Consider the following 17,745-nt stretch of genomic DNA (forward strand, 5'->3'; position numbering starts at 1 on the left):
GGCTCTAGAGATTTCTTGAAAACAATATCAGGAGGGAGGTAGATATTCCTGAAGATACGATTATTACGCTCTTTCCATAAACCCCACGCCATGTGAGTTAACACAAAGAACCATAGCTTCTTCAAGAGAAGATTTCTTGAGGGCGGGTTCCATTGGTGAACAAACTCCTTTATGGCCCCAGGGAGAGTCCAGCAAAGATCCCATTTTTGAAGCACCAATCCCCAAATCTCAAAAGTGTAAAAATAGATGATCAACGGATTCAGCATCCCTCATGCACAAGTACCATCTATTTGGGATAGAAAAGCCTCTCTTAACAAGATTGTCCGTTGTTAAGATTTTATTAAGAAAGAGGAGCCAAAAAAACATTGACCTTAGGGCAAAGGTCCTTGATCCACACCTTAGAACACCAAAAGACATGGGGTTCCTTACAGCAATCCATAGAAGCCACAGAAAACTTCCCATTAGGAGTGAATTTCCAAATAAGCTCATCTTCCACACCATCCTCCAGACCAAAAGAGTTTAGGGAAAGGTGCAATTGAGTTAAAGGAGGATTAACAACAGAAAGATTCACCCACTTACCCTCCTTCCAATAGTCAGCCACCATTAAGCTAAAAGAGGCCACACAAAGATCCTTTAAAGATCCCAATGTTGGATCAGAAGCAAGCGAGTGATTCCCGATCCAACAATCATCCCAAAACCGGATACTTTTGCCATTCCCCAGCTTCCAATAGGCTCCCCAGCTAGCCACTTCCCTAGCCTTGAGGATATTGTTCCAAAGATGAGACCCAGCGGAGATATGAGAAGAACTCAAAAAACCCTGCAAAGAATGAACATTAGAAAGGTATTTATTGTGCCATAAGGTGTTCCATTCCCTTCTACAGTCATAAGATCTCCATACCTGTTTAGTCAAAAGAGCATTGTTAAAAGTTTTAATGCTTCTAATTCCCAATCCACCATATCTCCTTGGCTTATAGACATTCTCCCAAGCAACCAGAGGGATTCTTTTCTTTTCCTCAACCCCAGACTAAAGGAATCTTTTCTGAATTTTTTTAATAATTTCAGCAAATTTAGAGGGAATCTTGAACAAACTGAGGGCATACACTGGGAGGTTCTAAAGAGTAGCTTTCAGCAACTGAATTTTACCAGCCTGACTCAAGAGGGTGCCTTTCCACCCAGCCAACTTCCTATTAAAATGATCAATTAAAGATTCAAATCCAAGATTGTAAATGTTGTTCATGTTGTGATTGTAAGATTTGTTAATGCATGGTAGCTTCGGTAAGATAAATGATTGAATGAGAGATAAATGAAGTCTCTCATTCAATCATTTATCCTATTGATAAACTATCAAGAAAACTTCAAGCTATTTCATTTGATGATCATTTCTCGTTTGTATATATCCAATCTACAATATCGATAATCATATCATAGCATGGTATATCGGTTTGCATTATAACTATGATCACCGATGATTATCGGGTTAACCATGTATCCCGATTTATATCGGATATCTTCTCAGCAGCAAACAAATAATGATTATCGAATTGTTATCGGGTGGCAAAGTATGCACCGCTTAATATATAACTATTAGTTAGTGATTGGTGTCGGTTAACTTAGACACCGATTGACATCGGTTAAACATACCACGTGAATACCGGTTGGCATGGAATGCTAAGTTACGTAGACCCCGATTAGTATCGGGCTGGTGATTAATATAAACACCGATTGATAGTTATATATCAAAGGGTGCGATCAAGTAGTGTCTTGATCGGTCATGTCCATAAGACATGACCGGTCAAGGCACTGCTTGATCCTCCCCTCTTACATATATATATCAATCGATATTTGTGAAAAGGATATTGGAATCGATAAATACTCCTCTCACCTGCCATACAAAAGAAGATAGTCAGAGTTATAATATAAATAGATAATACATAGATAGAGAGAATACAAATTAGAATACATCTTGCATATTGAATTGAAAATTGAACATCATTTACATGGTATCAAAGCTATAGTTAAATCGAACCTGAGGTTGTTCAATTTTACGGAAAATTCAAATCAAGCATATATTCAACATCACAATTCTTTCAATGGCTAGCGCTATCAGATTTGTAGACAGACTCGGAGGAGGTGATGACTTCTCAGCATGGAAGTTCAGAATTCAAATGATTCTAAAAGAAAATAAAGTTGAATCATTTGTAAAGACTGAAACTGCAGAACTTGAGACTGAACTTGACAAAACAACTTGGAGAGAGGGAAATGAAAAGGCTATTAAAATCATAGTTGATGGGGTAAGAAACAATATTATGCCTATCATAAGGAAACATGAAACAGCCTTCAACATGTTCAAAGCACTTGAAGATGCTTTTGAGATATCTAATGCCAGTAGAACCTTGGCTTTAAAAAGAGAAATAAATTACATAGCCATGATAAAAGGAGAATCAATCAATGCCTACTTCATCCGAATATCTGCCCTAAGGGATGAACTAGCAACCCTTGGATATGAGATCCAAAGCAAAGAATTAACACTCATTGCTCTAGATGGGTTGCCTAGCATATGGGAAACATTCGTCCAAGGCATTAGTGCAAGGGATGAATTCCCAAAATTCGATAGGCTAAAGGCTGACTGTCTCCAAGAGGAATCAAGGCAAAATAAGAAAGGGATCAAGCAGAAGAATATAGATGAAGATCTCCAAGTTCTAAATACGAACTCAAACAAGAAAAGCAAGCAGAAACAATTCAGGAAGAGAAAAAGTCGTCACGGCAAAAACACCTTCAAGAAGGACCTTTCTCAAATTCAATGTTACAAATGTGACAAATTTGGGCACTATGTTGCCAAATGTCCAGACAGAGCTAAGCAAGCCACATTTGCCAAAACAGGAAAATCTAAAAGGGAAGAGGACCCCGAGAAGTATGTACTCTATTCAACACTCACAAACCAAGCATCAAACAAAGTTAACTCCTGGGTGATCAACAGTGGCTCATCCAGACACATTACAGGATTCAGAGAAGTACTAGACTCCATGAAAGAGGAGAATGATGAGGAAGTAACTATCGAAGATGACTCTACACATCCAGTCAAAGGAGTTGGAACCTGCACCATCAAACTAAAGTTAGGTGTATCATTACAACTTAAAGGAGTACTATATGTTCCAGGCATCAAGAGAAATCTAGTCTCAATGTCAGCTCTGGAGGACAATGGATACAGAGTAACCTTCATGGTCAACAAAGTATTGGCTTGGCCAAAGAAATCATCCATTAAGAAAGCTAAAACAATTGGTCAAAGACAAGGCTACTTGTATGAGCTATGCACATAGCCCAACTTAGCCTTAATTCATGGAACTGCAGATGCTAATGAAGTCTGGCATAGAAGACTAGGCCACCTAAATTTTAGAGCTTTATCATCAATGGGAGACCTTGTCACAAGTCTACCTAAGTTAAAGCAATATCATTCAGGGGCATGCAAAGGATGTGCCCTAGGTAAAAATACTAAGGGTTCTTTTCAGAATAGTACTAAGAAAACAAGTAAAATTTTATAGTTAGTTCATTCTGATGTATGTGGACCTATGTCTGTACCTTCATTGGGGGGATTTTTGTATTATGTAATATTTGTTGATGACTACTCTAGGAAAACTTGGATCTACTTTCTGAAATGTAAAGAATCAGAAGAGATCCTTAATAGGTTTAAAGAATTCAAATCACTAACAAAGAACTACTCAGGAAATAAAATTAAAACCCTAAGAACTAATAATGGGGGGGAATACACATCAGAATTATTTAAAGAGTTTTGTAAAAATTCAGGGATTAAGAGGGAGTTAACAATACCTTATAACCCTCAACAAAATGGGATAGCTGAGAAGAAAAATAGGACAATCGTTGAAGCTGCCAAAGCTATGATTCTTGATCAAAATCTAAATGTCAATCTTTGGGCAGAAGCAACTAGCACTGTTGTATATATTCAAAACAGATGTCCTCACTCTCATCTTGAAGATAAGACCCCTGAGGAAGTCTTTACTAGATCAAAACCTGATATTAGCCACCTTAGGATATTTGGATGCCCTGTCTATATTCATGTACCTAGGGAGAAAAGATTAAAACTAGAGCCTTCTGGAAAAAGGGGAATCCTTGTAGGATATAGTGAAACCTCCAAGGCTTACAGGATCTATATACCCGGTCAAAAGAATATTGAACTAAGTAGGGATGTGATCTTTGAAGAAGACTTAGCCTTCAAAAGAGCCCAAAAGCTCTCTAGACCCTGAAGTCTGTATCCCCACCCCTAGCATAGATAGAGATCCTACTCCTGAGCTTCAGAGGGAGAATCCTGAGGAAACTATAAGTGAAACTCAAAGTCCACCTAGAGAAAACCTCAAGAAAAGACCACTATGGGCCACCAAGACTGTAGTAGAAGCTCAGAAGTTTGTTGCTCCTTCAAGGACCTTCAGGGAAAGCAAAAGGCCTAATAAATTCACTAGCTCTGTTGCCCTTATGAATGATCTCTCTAAAGCCGAACCAAACAATGTATCAGAGGCACTTGAACATCGTATGGAAGGATGCCATGTCTGAAGAGTATCAGTCCATTATGAGAAATGATGTTTGGGAGATTGTTCCTAGGCCAACTAAGAAATCTGTTGTTTCATCTAAATGGCTTTTTAAGATCAAACATGTTGCAAATGGTAGTATTGAAAAACACAAGGCTAGATTTGTAGCTAGAGGTTTCTCACAAAGGGAAGGAATAGATTATGAAGAAACTTTTGCACCTGTTGCCAAATATACATCAGTAAGAGTTGTATTAGCCATTGCAGCAACAAAGGGGTGGAAGGTACACCAGATGGATGTTAAGACAGCATTTCTAAATGGTGAGATCTCAAAAGAAGTCTACCTAGAGCAACCTGAAAGGTTTGAAATTCGTGATGTAGAGTCTCATGTGTCTAGACTCAAGAAAGCTCTCTATGGGCTTAAACAGGCTCCCAGGGCCTGGTATGAAAGAATTGACACCTATCTCTCAGGACTAGGCTTCTCTAAGAATGATGCAGATCCTAATCTCTACTACAAAAGAAATAAAGGTGATATGCTAATGTTGATTTTATATGTTGATGACTTATTAATCACGAGAAATGATCATCTTATAGATCAATGCAAGAAAGATCTATCCAAAGAATTTGATATGAAGGACTTGGGACTCCTTCATTACTTCCTAGGATTGGAAGTATGGCAGAATTCTGACAACATTATACTAAACCAAGGAAAGTATACCTTGGATATTTTGAAGAGATTCGGAATGCTTAATTGTAGGCCCATGACCTCTCCTATGGAAACCAATTTACACAAACTTAAAGAAGCAGCAGCAGAGTCATAACCCACTGACTCTACTCAATACAGACAGATAATTGGGTCCCTGATGTACCTAGTGAATACAAGGCCATATATCTGTTATGCAGTTAATGCCTTAAGTCAGTTTATGTATGAACCTAAGGAGATACACCTGGTTGCAGTAAAACACATCATGAGATACCTACAAGGTACCCTAAACCTTGGTCTCAAATATGAGAAAGTTGATATAGACCTACATGGATTTACAGATTCAGATTGGGCTGGAAGTGTAACTGACAGAAAAAGCACTTCAGGGTGTTGCTTCAGTCTAGGTTCAGCCATGATATCTTGGATCAGTAGGAAGCAATCCTCTGTAGCTCAAAGCTCCACCGAGGCAGAATACATTGCAGCTTCTATGGCTGCCCGAGAGGCAGTATGGCTTAGGAAGTTGCTTGTGGGGTTGTTTGGAGAACCTATGAAACCCACTGTTATACATTGTGACAATCAGAGCTGAATAAAACTTTCAATAAATTCAGTGTTCCATGACAGATCCAAGCATATTGAGATTCCATACCACTATGTGCGAGATATGGTAGACAGAAATGTGATTCAATTAGAATATGTTTGTACAGGAGATCAAACGGCAGATATTCTGACCAAACCTCTTTCTAGAGTGAAGGTTGATCACTTCAGAAAAGGTTTAGGTATGATAGAAAGGTAATTTGCTTTGTAACCTGTATTTACATATCAATAAGATGTTTAATGTGTAAACTTCTTTGTCATGATAGGACATTTTGGATTTTATCCCCTGAGTTCATATCTAAGAGGTGACGATCTCTCAAGATAATGAACACTTGTATGTAGACATTATAAGGTGACGATCTTATAATGTCCAAACCAATTATCATGTTGGGTCTCTGGTGTGTCATGGATGAGCCATGGTTGTGTTGTGGTAAAACATTTGTATAAGATGTTAGTGCAACTACCACAACTTGGATAAAGATGAGAATTGAATATTTTCTCATATGATTATCCTTAAGTATTGCGTGTTTAGGCAATACTGATATCACATGCTTAGGTGATATCCTGTCATCACAAGATTGACGTGATGGACATTTTGTATCACGTGTTTAGGTGATACTTCATATCATGTGATTAGGTGATATGATTTCTTAGAAAGTTAGACTGTGTAAAGAATACTAACCATCATTTGAATTGTGATGCTTCATATACTGTTCTCATTTATCTTACCTAGCTAAGAGGGAGTGTTAATGCATGGTAGCTTCGGTAAGATAAATGATTGAATGAGAGATAAATGAAGTCTCTCATTCAATAATTTATCCTATCGATAAACTATCAAGAAAACTTCAAGCTATTTCATTTGATGATCATTCCTCATTTGTATATATCCAATCTACAATATCGATAATCATATCATAGCATGGTATATCGGTTTGCATTATAACTGTGATCACCGATGATTATCGGGTTAACCATGTATCCCGATTTATATCGGATATCTTCTCAGCAGCAAACAAATAATGATTATCGAATTGTTATCGGGTGGCAAAGTATGCACCGCTTAATATATAACTATTAGTTAGTGATTGGTGTCGGTTAACTTAGACACCGATTGACATCGGTTAAACATACCATGTGAATACCGGTTGGCATGGAATGCTAAGTTACGTAGACCCCGATTAGTATCGGGCTGGTGATTAATATAAACACCGATTGATAGTTATATATCAAAGGGTGCGATCAAGTAGTGTCTTGATCGGTCATGTCCATAAGACATGACCGGTCAAGGCACTGCTTGATCCTCCCCTCTTACATATATATATCAATCGATATTTGTGAAAAGGATATTGGAATCGATAAATACTCCTCTCACCTGCCATACAAAAGAAGATAGTCAGAGTTATAATATAAATAGATAATACATAGATAGAGAGAATACAAATTAGAATACATCTTGCATGTTGAATTGAAAATTGAACATCATTTACAACATTCAAATCCAGGATCCCATCATTAAAGAGAAATTTATTCGGTAAGACGTAACCCTAACCCTAAATTTTTGCAATTGTGCTTTTCGGGCAAATTCTAAGGCAAATTAGGAAGGGGACATTACAATATTCCAATGACTCTTGAAAGTACATCAAAATTTGAGGTTGCAGATTCTATTGGCTGTAATGTTCCCTAATAATTAAGTTGCGAAAAGTAAATTTGAAACAATATTAATTATTTTATATTAATATTCCAGCCATAGATTAATATAAATAATTAATATTATTAACGCATTGGTGAATAAAGTGTTAAACACCGTAATTATTCTTAACTATTAAGGTAGTTTCCTACGGGAAATAATAAACCAACTTATTTTGAGAATAAAAGCATGGCATTGCAGTGGACGTATATGCCTGAATAAAAAATGATTTGTTAACAGTGTGAAAGATACACATTGAATTGATTCAGATTGCCTTTTGTCAGTTAACCATTGGCCTATTGGATGCAAGATTTCGGAGAAGAACAATGTTGGATCGAAGCAGCAGAGTAATTAATGGAGTGAGACTTTGTATGTGTTGCGGGCGCGTGTATTTCTTTACACGCGAGACTGTTACAAACCACCGGAGGCTAGGTGATTACGGCGCACTCCTTCTCTCGTGCCCCATAGCCCACTAACGGTTGCAGCGCAGGGTTGTTATCGCCGTGAAGGGAAGCCGCGATCCTAGTGTAGAGGTAATGGAAGTGTCACCAGAGACGATGCGAACCATAATGTTTTCGTGTTCCAAGTTGGGGCGTGCAAGTTGATTATCCAGTCGGACTGAGTGCGGGAGAACTGTTGGCGGCTATCGGTGTCTCCGTCTGCATTAACCATCGATGAATGAATAGTTAACTGTAGGTGAATGAATGAAGACTCTTGGTAGTATTCTGCAATACGTTTGGCACCAATGTGAATGAACAACCGGCAGTCACAGCATCTATCAGGTGCACCATATAAAGAAATTATTAACCCATTTTCTGATGGAATATTTTATCAATTGATATCAACTTCATTGAATAATGATTGTTCAGTTTCCTGTTGGCAATTATTATGTTTATCAGCAAATATGAAAGTAGAATTGAGACTCTGTGTAATAAACAATAAAACTATTTAATGTATTCCAATAATCCACCGACTATGTTGAACCATATGTGTCTGTTATATCCTAGACATAAATCTATCTACAAACCAATCTTAGTTAAGGAATTTTACAAAGGTAGATATCAAAGTTCTCCCATTAAATTGATTGTTAACAAATTCTAGAACTACTTTTTTCTAAAAGTAAATAGTTCTATTTGGCCCCTCACCCTTGAAAACTTTAGCATGTACATACTTATAGCTACTTATAGCTAGAAAACCATAGACAACAAAAGCCAAAAAAAATTGGCTTAAACCCACCTAAATGAAAATCTTGCTATAACAGGAACGAGCACAACGAACAAGTAACTCCCCCATTACGTACAAAAGACAATCCCAAGGGAACCAAAAAGATCTCTTCTTGGCTCAAGTGACATCACCCTTTAAGAGCTCAAGCGAGGTGAAAAGACTAGATGCCTCAAAGAATCCCTCCCTCAACACACAACCAATCAATGTATTGCACCAAATCTTGACAAAACGTAAGAAGCTCAATAGGACTTTAAAATCTCACCAAAAAGTTGTCCCATTATCCACTTGAACAGAAGAAAGACTTGCTTGAGAATCCAAAAGCCATTCCTCTAAACTCTTGCAAAGAAAAACAAAATCCTCCCTTGGTGGAATCCTACTTAAGACCCATTCTTCAGTCTCTACAACAAGAACCTAGCTCCCACTTTGTGAAGAAATTCTTCCACAATTGATACTCTAGTTCGAAATGCGTTAGTATTGTTGGCAATTGACATTCATCCGGTGATTTCTGATGCTTGATTCATGGTTTAGGGTTGTCATTGATGGCAACTCTTCTTGCAGATTCCATCCAGTGGTCGTGATTCCTCTTATCTGGAAGCAGGAGTTAACAGGTAGGCAGTTAACCGGTAATTCAGGGCTATCTCAGTCCGGAAAGATTTTCGGTGATTGCGGCAATCTTGGTGATTGATTTTGTGATCTCGAAGAATGGGAAGATCCTTAGGAAGCGTGTGATTATACTCTTTTGATCCGATGCTATGTTTTGTTAAAGATTGAAGCCAACTTGAAGCTACACGTTACACTTTTGATAGCCGACTTGGAGGAGATTATTTTTTATAAGACCGGATATATAAGATTGAATTGGCGATTGGTTTTTGATGTAATACTGTTGTGGTGATCCGTTTTGGTGCGATTGAGCGCAGTTTCACGTGCGCATTTGGTTCACAGATAATCCGGTAGCTGACTGAGGCAGAAACAAAGTATTTGCAGAGCGAGTACAGTCAGAGATCTAGTGCTCAACCAAAACTCATTCTTGTGTTATCAAATGTTATTTCAGAGTTCATTACGTTGTATTTCCTCATTATAATGAAGTTGTAAGTCAGTGAGACTTCCCTGAAGGTTGTAGCCTTTTGGGTCATCGTAATTGAGCACTGAGCTCTAGGCAGTGAGCCTGAATGCAAGTGCATTCCCCATCTATGTAATATTTATGCACTCCTGGCCATAGTATATGAATATTGTGGGTTTCAGCCCCACCATAGTTTTTCCCTTTCCAGGTTTCCACGTAAAAATTCAGGTGTTGTGGATCTGTGGTTTATTTATTACCTGTTTATGCTCTTTATTGTTATACATTGCTAACCGGTGGATAAAGAATAAATTTGTGAATTTGATTTCCGGCAAATCACTGATTCACCCCCCCTCTCAGTGATCCCTGATTTCAACAAGTATTGCCCCATCCATCCACCCCTAGAATCTCCTTAACAAATTTTAGAGTTGCAACATTAGAAATGGCAAAGGTTCTCCTTCAGGAGTGATCAAATATAACCTCCCATAGAGCAAGTCTTGAAAAAGAAGACCATGATAGATCCTAACGAAGAAAAGCCACCATTTGAAAGGGACAAAACATAATAGGGAATGGGGCCAAGCAAGCCACATTTATGAAAAATCCATCCCACGCTTCATCTCAAACCTACCTCTAATCACACAAGTTGCCAACAAGGGTTAATAAGTGTAACAATGACCTAAGCACGCATAAGGCCTTAAATGATGTACAAGGCAACCCAAAAAAACACCTTTAAAGATCTAGACATAATAATTAGGTGAAAATTTGATGGATGCAAAAATTGGAAGCACAAACTTTTACAAGAGGAAGAAAATGCACTTGGAAAAGAACCCAAAAGATTCTCCCGTTCATCTAGATGATCACCAACTTTAGCAAAAAAGGGTTATTGATCAATTCCAACATTGACCAGAAAATCAGCTACATGATTGAACTCCTTGTAAGTATGAACAAATAGTATATCCTCCAATTTTCTTACTCATGAGGCAAGCTTCCAAAAAAATGTTGAGCTTCCAATCCTTCTAAGATCCTTTAGACAAACTAGAGATAACTACATGATAATCCTCTTCTACAATCAACTTCTTACACACTAAGGAAGAAGCCAACATTAGACCCTCTAGCATAACCTCCACCTTTACATTGTTGTTGTCTTAGACCCCAAAAAGAAAGTTCCTCTCTATAGGAAAAGGCCCAAGGGAACCATAGCACCCACACCAGCCAAACCATAATTACCTCTAGCCACCCTTTCAACATTCAATTTCAAGAATTCTTCAAAAGGAATAATACTACCATACTTATATTTAGCAAAACTTATGTAATTTATGTAACAAAAACGCCAATGGATATGCTGGTGTGGGTGCTATGGTTCCCTTGGGCCTTTTCCTATAGAGAGGAACTTTCTTTTTGGGGTCTAAGACAAACCATAATTACCTCTAGCCACCCTTTCAACATTCAATTTCAAGAATTCTTCAAAAGGAATAATACTACCATACTTATATTTAGCAAAACTTATGTAATTTATGTAACAAAAACGCCGATAGATATCATTATTAAGGCAATTATTTATGTTTAAAAAATTAATATATTATTATATTTTAATTAATATTAAGTCATTATTCTATTACAATAGTGTAATTAATATTAAATTATTGATATTAGGTCATAATTATATTATGATATTGTAATTAATATTAAGTCATTATTATATTTATAATATTTTAATATATTTTTATTATCATATTTTTATAGTCCTATTAAAAAACAAATCAAATCCAATATGAAATTAAATTTTGTAAATGGAAACATGCCCATGTTGTCTGCTTTGTTTACTATTGACTTTTTGTTTTTCTTTCATAGATGTGCTGAGCACTTATAGTGCTGCCATTGTAGGTTACGCCCATCAATGTAACAAGAAGCAGCTAAACGCTTGTCAATTATCCCATTAACAGGGGCAAATTCTATAAACTATTACTGGTCAATCATTTAATGATTTTTAAAGATGGGTACATAGTATTTTGCCTATGGCCAACTCATTAGTCATTCATTTAACGATTTTCAAAAATGACTACATGATATTTTTGACCATGGTCAACCCACTCATTTAATGATTCTTAGATGACTACATGATATTTTTTACCATGGTCAACCCACTCATTTAATGATTCTTAGAGGTGGCTATAATGATGTTTTTGGCATGAGTGACAAACATGTTGGGAGACACTTTGGGGTTTCCTCAAAAATCAACATTTTACAATTCATAAGATGACCAAAGATGTGGTATGAGATCACAACGAGCAAAGAAGCAAGATGCTTCTAACTTCCGCCTATCCTTCCAGAATCATGGTACTCAATCTGAAATAATTTCCTATGAATTTTAAATAACCATGCACGAATGATCTAGACCGAGTATTTATTTTTTTTAGATATAATGAGCCATGATCCAAATGGCTAAATTGCCCTACAAGTTTAATTGGATAAATTTTCAAATTTCTAGATGAGAACTGCGGACAGAAATTGTCTATGTGAAAATTTGCACCATGTCACTTCATTTTGCTTTATCGATGCGTAGTTGATTGGCATGGAAGTGAATGTTGAGCGAATATGGACTCATTTGTTCCTGAAGCAAAGGTAAAGATGCGTTGCATCTTCACTCAAGTGCTTCCTATTATCTCTAAAGTAGCTAGGTAGTAGGTACCGAAGTTTATAGCTAATTTCCAGGGCAAGCTTATGTATGGGAAAAATAACATGCTAGAAGTCCTGACCTGTAAGTGGAACAAAGGCAAAAAAACATAGCAGTATTCATGCAACTTATAATCACTTAAACTCATCTGATGTCTCTGTTCCACCACCAAAGTAGAATGACGGCATTATATTTCTGCTACATGCAATTGAGATAGTGAATATATATTATACATATCATCTAGCTGTATTGTTCAGCTACTTTATTTAAGAAACAAAATATTCTGCTGAATGATGGAATTATGCTACTGCTACTTGTATTCTATAGCACATAAGTATATCATCCAGCTGTATTATTCGATCATTTCTAGCAATTCCGATTACTTGCTATTAACATTTTCGAAATCTCTATATCCATGATACTTGTGTCTTTTAAGCTATCAGTCTGAGATTTTGATGAACGTGTAATTCTATTCAACCGGTCTCCTGACGAAGTGTAACAGAAACGTTTGGCTCTTTATATATATTTATTTTATAGCTACGGGATATCATATTGTAAAACTGAGAGTATGCAATAATTAAGATTGTTGTCCTGGGTAAATATTGGTTGTTTTCCATTAACTCTCAAAAAAGAATCTTCAACAGAGAGTTCAATAATTTCTAAATATTCGGTGAAATGAACGTCAAAACTTTGATAATTCTTGTACAGTTTGGCAACAACCTAAAACATTTCAGCTTCTGAAAGCTCTAGTATTCCATTTATCCGTTCGAAACTATTTCCAGTTCAGCAAAGCTGCGTAGTCTCACATACTATACAATTTATCTTTGTCAAATAATGGCTTCGTATTTAAACTATTCTTCAAAACCATAGAAGCATCTTTCTCCTCCATTCCTAAAAAAAAAGTAACTGTTCCTGCTCCGCAGAACTGACAATGGGAATAAAACTAGAATTAAAAGTGCAAATATATATATATATATATATATATATATATATATATATATATATATATATATATATATATATATGTTGAAACTCTGAATTTGAGGATTCATGAGCTACGTGCCGCAGTCCTTTGTATTTGTTGAAAAAAAAGCAAGATCAGTATTTTTCGTAAGAGGCAATCCCGAAAATTGGTGTCTTGTACGTTACAACCGTGCGTTTGAGTTTTAAGTTTATGGCAGATCAGTGACACGGTATGGTGGTAATGAGATTTAGTTTTCTAAATTTACCCTAAGTTGGAAAAGAAAAAGGATAAAACGCAAGTACCTTGAGAATCTTGATAAGAGCTTCTTTAGAGTGGGGAGGATGCTGCAGCTTCCTCCCTACTTCGAGAATTTGCTGTTCCAGTTGATTTGCCATATCTTGCTCTCTGCTTCAATTCCACTGCTGCCGCATCCTGGGTTTGAACCCGGAACCTGCTGCTCAACAGTTCAAATGTCCCCTCCTGCTTCCTGGTCAAAAGTAAACCCAAGGTAATGTACCCCCCAACACATGATTCGCTAACCGCGGTTTGTTATTAGCGATATGGAACCTGCCTCCCTAATGTTACACGGGTTTACGGACCTTAATATTTCTTCAAATCCTACATAGGGCAAATTTCGGATCCGGTATGCAAAGGTCGAGTGGGAATTTTTCTCTTTTACCTACATGGATCGTGGGGATAACGTTTTCCTTTAAAGAGCACAAAAAGAGGAATCCGTGACGTGTGAACAGAATTATGGCCGTAAGGAGTTTTATGAGGTCATTTTTTTAATAATAATAAAACAAACAATGTGCGGATCGTTGAAACTTGAAGCACTTCAATAGGATTTCTTGAGTTTGAGTGGAAGAATGAGCGACGATGTAAAATTTTCAAATTTGGGTGTAGAGCGCAAAATGATCATAGAACCTTCTATAAATTTTTGTATTCGTTTTTTAAAAAAAATGGTTTTACATTTATTTTAAGAGAATGTTCTAATATATTTATATTATACAATAATATATTTTTGTGAAATTGGATTTATTTTCATTTAGTCTATTTTTTAATGTTTTATATGTTTCGTTTTGATTTCATTTGTTATGCATTTGATATATAATATATTTGTTATGTTTATGCATCCATTTTCCATATCAAAATTATTATACTTTTATCATGGATCATTTATAGATCTAGTATAAACCTTGTCTTCATGGAATAAAGTTTTAAAATTTAAAAATTCAAATTCAAATTTTATCAACTCCTCTCATTTCTATTTTACCATGACCTAGCGTTGTGCATGTTTTACTTTATTGTTTTTTATGTAATGGTATTCTAATACATTCATTTGGACATCAACTCATATACAAAGACATAAAGGATTCATTGAATGAACATTTGCATTTAAGGAATTCATCAAATGTACACTTGAAATGTAACACTAAAATAAATATATATGCATCAAAATTCACAATTCACATTTGAGGAAATTTGCATGTTTGCAAACATTTACTAACATCATAAAGCTTGCCATTCCAAGGGATTGACCTAAGAGAACTTAACCCCAGTGATTCAATCTTCCTAATGTATTTTTAAATATTGGCAGCCTTTAACATTTAGTGAGGAGTACATTTTAAGGCAAACTAAAGAATTGAGGTGTGATATTTACCAAATCATAACTCTTGGGCCACGAGGTAAATTTGCAATTGCCCAATTGACCTATATCTACAAAATTGAACTCATCTAATACTAGCATACCTATCTTTAGAGAAATGTAGGTATAGTACATCAAAAAATATCATATTTGTTCATTATTTCACTTAAAAAATTATTTTATTATTATATTATAATTAATACTAAATCATTATTATGTTATGGCATTATAATTATTATTAAGATTATTATGTTTTAATATCTTCTTATTTTAATATTTATATTAAACTCTCTACAAAAGTAAAAAACGCTCCCATAATTAATAATATTCAATTGAGATAATTACAAAGTTAACTGATTGAATGATGGAAATAAACAAATTGATTAATTGATTAAACTAAACTCGGAGTGAGTGGTAGTTGAGAGATGAGTAGTAGTTGAGAGATGTAAGTGAAGATTAAAATTAAAATAATTACAAATTATTTAACTAAGAGAAGAAAATAAATAAAATTATTCAAGTGTCATAAACACATCAAATTAATTGCCTCTAGTTTTTCTTGGCGAACATTGTTGCATCCATATGTGAGTGTAATATGCATTTGATGTAATTACACCCACTAGGGTTCGTACTTTCAACTTTTAAGGTTTCAAATCAATCATTTTTAGTTATATTATTATTTTTCAAATCCTCATAGTGTTAACATTCTTATCTATTACCCATTCATCGATATATCTCTTTTTACAAGGTCTATGCCTTACTTTGTGAGTTCCATTTTTCCCACCCTTTGCTACCTCGTTAGGATTTCATTTTCAATGTTAATATACCACTAATATTTGCGATTTTTACAATTTAAAGATGATTTTTGTGCCTTATTTTTCTATCTTTCATGGTTTTGTTTATGTAATGAGCTACTCGCAATCCTAATCTTCCATCAGAGACTTCCTATCTAAATCCTTGCATGTTTGCCCAACCTAATCAACTTAAAATATATTTGAATGTTAATGTTGAGAACAATATGGAGGATTGTGATCAAGATGCAAACTTACTAGGTTGTCTAATGAAAAAATTAATACATAACTAGCAAATTAATTCATAGCATAATCATTAACAAGCCACAAGGGTTAAACGCCTTGCAATCTATAAGAGCTAAGATTGTTGCATGTACTATTTTGTTGTGTGCATCTACTTCATCTACCTATTATACCCCAATTCCATCTTCCATCATTATGCCCTCCACTATAATTGTCCATCCATTTAATGCTACCCTATTTCTACTAGTGTACCATCACATAGTGTCTTTCCTTTTTTCACCTATAACCCTTTATATGGCCTTCCTCCTAACTAATAGCTACATCTCACATAATGTATTACACCTCTATTTTTTTTTCATCTACCACTACCCTACTTAATATATTTGTCACTTATATTTCTTGTGTCATTCCCAATTCCTCTACTCCTCTCTCTACCATGTCCACCCATATATCCACTAGTGATATATACTATTCATTCATATGTCCCACATTATTCCCCTTTTCTTAGCCACCATCATGCCTCATGATCAATATTTCCCATGATATTATCCATCCATCTATGGATTGACTTGCCTCTTACACCACACCTCCTCCGTTATTGTTTGAATGCACCCAACACCACCCTATTCCTTAGCACTACCTTAGATGCACTATTATAAGATGGTCAATTTTAAGAAGGAAATTACAAAAATGTAAGAATGGTTCTATTGTTTATAATCCACTACATCACATGTAGTTAGCATTTGAGGTTATTATCTATTTGTTGTCCACTAGTTTGGGACCCCTAGATTTGGGTTGTGTAATGCAAAAGAAGACCTGAGTTTTCATATACAATACTTTGTGACTACTTATATAGATATAGCATATGATGATAAGACCTTGACCAACTCATTTCCATGAACCTTAAATGATTATAATATATGATGGTTTTACTCTTTTTCTAATAGTTTGATGCAATGCCTTGATGATTTAGATATTTAATCCTTAAAACACTTTCACATCAACATGAGGTTGAAGATAATAGTGAATGACCTTATTAAGTGCATTCAAATAAGTAATGATCCTATAAATAATTTTCAATTCATGTATGGTAAATGCAAACATAAATTTAATGATTATGAATTATAAATTGTGTTCATCAAAGGATTACTTCCACTTATTAAGAATAGTGTATATTTAAGTTGCTTTAGCTATTTTATATGTATGTGCACATTTGAAAAATATTGAAGCAAAAATCTTAGCATCAAATACATTGAAATATGGGTTGGCATCTCAATTATCTTACCCTTTCCAAGTTTTAAAATTCCATTATTTTTTTGAATATTAATGATGTAAAATAAAATGTTAATCACTTGTTATTACTACCAATTTTCCTTCATTTAAACCATTTACTTATAAAAAGTTCACAAAAATATTAAAATCTTTGGATGATGTACTTCAAAGTTTATTGAATGAGAATTTGATCACTTTTCTTCTAGTACATCACTTGAATGCAAGCAACCCACTTCCTACATGTCCTATAATCATCAATCATTTTATAAATTCCCTAAAGTTAAAGGTCATTAGACTTAATCATGCACGACCCTCAGCCATGAGATACAATACCTTAAAATAATAATATGATTTATTTT

General features: G+C 35.3%; 1 protein-coding gene across 4 annotated transcripts in view; it reads right to left on the reverse strand.

Moving 5' to 3' along the window:
* The window catches only part of LOC131075087 (sister chromatid cohesion protein PDS5 homolog A), a 180,509-nt gene extending 166,433 nt beyond the window's left edge, over positions 1 to 14,076 (reverse strand). For 2 of the 4 annotated variants that reach the window (XM_058011903.2, XM_058011902.2), the window contains exon 1: positions 13,741 to 14,073. In XM_058011903.2, coding sequence (XP_057867886.1) covers positions 13,741 to 13,833 — 93 coding nt within the window. In that variant the 5' untranslated portion in view covers positions 13,834 to 14,073. Of the gene's footprint in view, positions 1 to 13,740 lie in introns of all 4 variants that reach the window. The other 2 variants (XM_058011907.2, XM_058011906.2) reach the window with 2 other exon arrangements.
* Between the last annotated feature and the right edge of the window lie 3,669 nt (positions 14,077 to 17,745).

Source organism: Cryptomeria japonica, chromosome 3 (genome assembly GCF_030272615.1).
Source record: "Cryptomeria japonica chromosome 3, Sugi_1.0, whole genome shotgun sequence".
NCBI lineage: Eukaryota > Viridiplantae > Streptophyta > Pinopsida > Cupressales > Cupressaceae > Cryptomeria > Cryptomeria japonica.